General features: G+C 33.9%; 1 protein-coding gene across 1 annotated transcript in view; it reads right to left on the reverse strand.

Annotated features, from left to right (window-relative positions):
• Positions 1 to 2762: 2762 nt before the first annotated feature.
• Positions 2763 to 6360, reverse strand: part of LOC101293432 (phosphoglucan phosphatase DSP4, chloroplastic-like) — a 6242-nt gene continuing 2644 nt past the window's right edge. Inside the window, exons 9-14 of the mRNA XM_004307099.1 lie at positions 5230 to 5289; positions 4774 to 4830; positions 4198 to 4293; positions 3638 to 3697; positions 3286 to 3393; positions 2763 to 3129 (exon numbers count right to left, since the gene is read on the reverse strand). Of these exons, the coding sequence (XP_004307147.1) occupies positions 2998 to 3129; positions 3286 to 3393; positions 3638 to 3697; positions 4198 to 4293; positions 4774 to 4830; positions 5230 to 5289 (513 nt within the window). The 3' untranslated portion in view covers positions 2763 to 2997. The remainder of the gene's footprint in view (positions 3130 to 3285; positions 3394 to 3637; positions 3698 to 4197; positions 4294 to 4773; positions 4831 to 5229; positions 5290 to 6360) is intronic.

The following is a 6360-nucleotide window of genomic DNA, read 5'->3' on the forward strand; positions in this document are numbered from 1 at the left end:
GCCTCCACCGGTCCAACCTATATCAACCCACTTCCAAAAAATAAAAACACCCCGAAAAATAATACCCGAATAAAAATTACCTTTTACTAGCTAAAATTTACCATTTTTACCGTCGTCGTATTTTCCTCATACTAATAATCCTCCGCACATAATCGTCCCCGAAACCCCTCTAGGGACCAATTAAACTATTTACTCAATGATCGAGACGGTAAAATTTTTATTATAATCAGGCTAGTAAATAAGGTAAAAATATAAGGGTCGGGATGTGACAAACTATATCAAAGTGGAAGAACTCCATTATAAAGAAATCACCAACCAAACCATCTAAACTGAAAAGGATCTTAAACCAACAACCAAATCAATAGCGATTTACTCCTTTTATGAATCAATACAAAACCACAACGATAATCAACCATACATTTACTTATAATTACAATAACCCAAATCGAAATCATAAAACAATTGAAGATATTGGAGAACAAATCGATGACAATGGCAACGATAATCAATCATAAACAAATCTGAAAACAAATTGGATTCAATTACTCACCACGAATTGGATTCGGTTACTCACCCTTTATAGATACAAACCCAGACAAATCTCTAAAAACCCAGACAAATCCCTTGTACTGAAACCAATTGGAATCGGTCCTTTATAGATACATACAAACCCAGATAAATCTTTACCCAGACTAACATCTCCAATTATTACTCACCTTTTATAGATACACAAACTCAGACAAATCCCTCTTCCTCTCTTTTCTCCTTCTCTGGAATTTGTCGCTGAACGGAAGATCAAGAAAGATAGTCGGTGATCTTCTTGATATTTGAAAGATGTCGTTGCTCTTTCCTTAGCAGGTCTCTAAAAAATGTCAGTGCACTCAGGCCCAACTATGTGATAAATTCTGGAAATTTCTAGTTGCAGGCCCAACTGTGTTATGAATTCTGGAAACTTCTAGTTACAGGCCCAATTGTGTGTTATTAAGTCTTACAAACAGTAATTAGCAACAGTGTTAAAAACAGTGAATCTAGTTATCTGGACAGTGGACAGAAAATATATTTATGGTAAATTTGAATGAATGGTTGAAGCAAAGGTTAGATGTTGACAAATGATATAAAATTGGCACGTGTTTATATATTTTCTCTGCATGACAAGGTGATGCCTGCATGTGACGTTGTTTCTGCACTTAATGGAAAACTGTGTAATTATACTTGGGTGCTGCTAAATGTACCCAGCAAATTGCTATGTAGACCCAGCAGTGAAAAATTTACCACTAATCTTCCAATATTACCCTCTCATTTTAATTATTAAAATAAATACGAAACTGACTCTTTAGTAAAAAAAAAAAAAACAGTATGGCGATGTGACCTAGTTCTCCTCTTTCTTCGTCCTCTTCTTTCGTTTTACCCAGATCAGATATTGAATATGTAGGACCTCCATCTCTATGTTGTTATTATGAAATTTAGAAATGACTCATCAATCATGTATATATTTAATTCATCATTTTATAAGAGACATGAGATCATAAAGAAGATCTCAGATGGTTGTAACCACACACTTCTTCAAAGAGACCAAAACCCAGAAACGTCTGCAACAAGATGGTTTCTCCTCATAAATTATAGTGTTAATTAACTACTCAATATATGATGAAAGAATGGGGATTGAACAAGGAGGAGAATAGAATCAATAAATCGAATTGGAAGAATAAATAGTGGGGATTGAAGATGGAAGTGGAAGAACTCTACACGTAGAAAATTTGGTTTTCGTTTTTATGTTTGTTTAACAAAGAGTTTTCTTATTATCTAAATGAGAGGGTAATATTGGAAGATTGGTGGTAAAATTTTCACTGCTGGGTCTACATAGCAATTTGCTGGGTACATCTAAAAGCACCCTTATACTTTACACCATATAGCTGTTTGTTATTCATTCCAGATTGAAGGATCCAATATGGAAACCTCGTTCAGGAGTGGGTTAATATAAATTTTGTTTTTGCCACAAATTGTGGAGGTATAGAATCGATCATAAAGATTCTTTAACTTTGGGGAATGCAACCAAGCTGAGCGTCATTTCCCCTACTTCATTTATATGTTGCGTGTATGACAACTTTACCTTACCTTTGGTTTCCATGAGATATTTGAATAATATGCATATATGTATATGACGGGTGGTATGAATGGAGATACTTTCCGCATCTCTAACAATTGATCTAAAACATTACAACCCAAACTTAAATGCATATTTTAAGCTAACCAAACCTATAAAAATTTATATAGGTTTTGCATCTTCAACCCATGGAGTCAAAACCCAAACCTATTTTAATTTATATATCATTGTTTAATCATAAATGGAATGAAATCCTAGACATATTTTAATCATTAAGTATTTTATATTAATAAACTATGACACTGACCCACACCTACTTTTTGATAAGTTATAGGTTTTGGTTCTATTTGGTTAAGTCAAAATAGTATGAATTTTAGGTAAATCCTCCTATTTTAGCTCAACATGAATAATGGTTTTAAAATGAAATTTTACACAACCTAAACCTATTTATAAGTTTTAGACCAAAGATTGGAGATGCTCATACTATGCATATGAACTTAAGATGGTAGTAAATTAATGAAAGAGCTTCATGTAAATATTTGCTGATGCTCTAAATCAAGAGATTGTGTTCGCATCTGGAAAAGGTCCATACCAAGAAGAAAGGAAACAGAGAGCCAAAGACATAAGGAAGAGATACATAAAGAGGCAGGGAGTTTTTCTAATTATCAAAACAAGGGTAGTAGTGGAAATCAGAGGCAAAAATGCCATGACAGGTATTTCATTTATTATACTGGATTTATTGATTATCCACTATATACCAGGACTATTTCAAACATGATACATGTAGTGATTCGGACCAAAACTAAAATTACGTCTATTGACTCGTATAAGAATATATAAGTTTTACTATTGCTCCTTTACATGCAGAGGCCTTGGTATTGTTCTTCCGTAAATCATTCATCAGTGGGACAAGCTTCAAGGAACTGTCTGATTTTAAGTCTTTCGTCTGTCGTTAGATCAGGATCATCACCCGTCAACCTCTTCCTTATGATGGCATTAGGACTGTTAGCATCATCTTCAACAATCTGCACAACCAAAGTTAATGAGAGGATGATAAAAAGACAGCCAAAAACAACAGTTCCTGCATGTACATGCAAACGATATCTAAACGAAAGAGGTCAATATGCTCTACAGACCACAAACAAAGCCAAGATGGGACACCAGTCAAAACTGAAACTTGCCTCAACATAATTGTTGACATGACCGTCCTTGTTTGCAGAGGTGACGGGCTCATTTTTATTGATTGTCCATTCACCATCAACAATATACTTATATTCGTATCGTCCTTCCTGTAAAGATTGTTTAACGCACAAACTGATCATTAAGACTGAATAATTCTATCTGTGATTCTGTGAATTAATCCATTTTTAAGCCAGCAGACTATGTTTGAACGCAATCTAATCCATTTCTAAGTCAGCATGCTAATCTATAGATAAAACATCTATCAAAAAGTTATCAAACATCTATCCATTTTATAGTTCTGACATAGCTTTGCCATATATAAGGAACATTTCAATCAAGACGAATACTTACCGGTAATTCCCTTTTAAGAATCCATGAACCCAGCTTGTCATCAAACTCCAAAGGTATCCTCTGTAAAAGCATCACAAGAGAAAATCAGTTATTGAAAGAAAACAAACTTAAATGAGTGTATCACCAAATATCAACTATAAAATTTAAATTATCTAGACCAGAAAACACTACTTATTAGTGTCCAATGAAACAGAAACTAATAATTGTTGACGGACAGGAGGAAACTTCTGAAAGCTAGACAGGTATCAATTTCTTTAGTAGCAGATGCAGTATGATCAATAAGATGCTGGAACTTCACTGGATATGTGAACTCAACATTTATGAAAGCTAACGAGCTAAGGGGTGGGGGGAACCTTGGTTTTGATTTCTCATTTGAAAGAGGCTTCTCTTCCTCCTCAAACCAACCCAGACAAATCATGAAGAAAATAATGTTTTGAGGAAATCAAGGTCATAGTTGTTGTTGTAGTTGTAATAGACATAGATGGTAGTGATGAACAGACTTTCAACATTGAAGGTAGGCAGTAAAAGCAACTTTAAAAGTGGAATGTAAAGATCCTTACCTGTCCCCATCCAATATCAAGTCCAGATATTTCAACTGTAGAGCAATTATGACCACGCCATGTCAACGTGACTGCCTTTTTTTTCATGCCTGTAAGCTTCAAATGAGAAGATAAGTGATAAATGAGTCTTTAATTCTAAATAAAACAAAAGACTGCATTATATCAGCTGCCAAAATTTAATCTTTATGTTAAATAAGATATATCGTTAAACCAGGAAGCTACTCTAATTTAATCTTTGTAGTTATCATCAGCCAATATTTACAGGTTAATAGTCAAGTGTAAAGTGGTCTTTAATTAAAAAGTTCTAGAAGGAACTTTTAACATATTAAGTGTAAGCTAATATTTCTACAACATAACATACAAAACCTTTTAGATGGACCAACTACTTTTCTTTTTTTCTTTTTTTACCAACTACCTATCTGAGGGCGAGAGAGAATTCTGGTACAAAGGGAAAACAGCAACCAATTTGTCACAAACAGACAGAATTTAGACAAACAGCTAGTAAGTAGTAAAGACCTCCTAAGCACGGATTTATCATTTATGACAAATAATAATAAGAAAGGCAAAAGGACTCACAATATCAGCAGTTGCGTTTTTTATAGCATCCAGTTTGGGGAAGCATGAACGTTTGCTCTGCAATTAAAAAATAGTGAGACACTTCAGTATTACTCAAAGGATCCGTAGATACTTACGCACTACAGTGACCTACTTTCTCATTACTCAAACTAGCTATCATATAACCAGCAACGACTTCCCTGAACTTTTTTCTTCGAAAAATAAATAGTAATGTCATATGACAGAATACAAATCATAATTGGTTTTTAAATCTGACATGGAAGGTACGCCTGTCAAAGTTTCAAGAACCATGGTTAACTATAGCTTCCTTTTTATCTATCTTCTCAATAATTTAAAATCCTCATTCTCATTACATAAAAGGTCCAAGGAATTTTAATGCAGAGCATAGTCCAGCAGGACTATAATGTATTTGGTAGAGAATGTATAAGGGAAGAAATAGATCAAATAGGAAGTTACCAGCAGTAAATTGACTGCATCATCAAGTTTGTATCCCTGTAACCAGAACATGTAAGCCAACTGCCATCATAAAAGCATATCAGAGCAGTGATAATAGGAGACAACCAGCATAGCCACATAGACAAATAACAAAGTATACAATATAAAACTGCAATGCAGCTGGAATATACACAACTTAATCTGAAAAATTTGTGAGAAGGCATTAAACAGTTCCCAGTCTTCTCTTAAAATCAGATTGTCTTGTTATATATGCATGTCTGTACTTTTATTGTTTCAAGTATGTTTTTCATCAAACTTTCATGTTGACAACCTTTCCAAGTGAAACATATTTTGCCTTTGGAAAATAATTGGATGACATGCACAAGAAATCAATTCTTCTTTTTATAAAGTACATCACAAAGCCATAACATAAAAACAAAGAAATAGTAAATATAAGAGGAGAAGCTGAACCACTTTGTTGCAAACACATGCCCATTCGTTTATTTCAACATCAATAGACAATCATCTCAATTTTATTTATTGGTAACCGCATAGTTGTTCTCCAGGTCCCTTCGTACCCTGATGGATTATGCTATATAACTTCACCATGTAGTCCAGGCTTTGACTGGCAAAATAATGAATTAACCCAAAAAGTGCAAGGTTTCAGAGAAATATTCACACTTCAACAAGCAAGCACCCACTGTCTAGCCATTTCCCATTGGAACAAGTATAGTATATAAATTCCATATATTCCCCAAAAAAGAGCTAAATATATGGTGCCAAAGCAATACGAGTGTAGGACAAGTAATCTTTTTTTTTTTTTTTTTTTTTTTTGAGGACAAGTAGTCTTATTGATTCATCATAATAAAAGAATCTGATTGGAAGCTACCAGTGTTCAGCATTTGACCACAAATACCCTCCATGTTTTCCCCATGTAATATGAGCAACATGAGAAACTATAAAGACAAAGCAGCACATGACCAATCTTATTGGTACATCCCAATAAAGGAACATTGTTGGAAACTACGAAAGGAATATGAGCAAGTATAAAGACACAGCAGTGCAGGACTAGCAGTCTCAATGGTTCATCACAACAGTAAATGCACACACAAGTTTGTTTTTATATATATATATATATATATATATATATAT

This window comes from Fragaria vesca, linkage group LG7 (assembly GCF_000184155.1).
Source record: "Fragaria vesca subsp. vesca linkage group LG7, FraVesHawaii_1.0, whole genome shotgun sequence".
Classification (NCBI taxonomy): domain Eukaryota; kingdom Viridiplantae; phylum Streptophyta; class Magnoliopsida; order Rosales; family Rosaceae; genus Fragaria; species Fragaria vesca.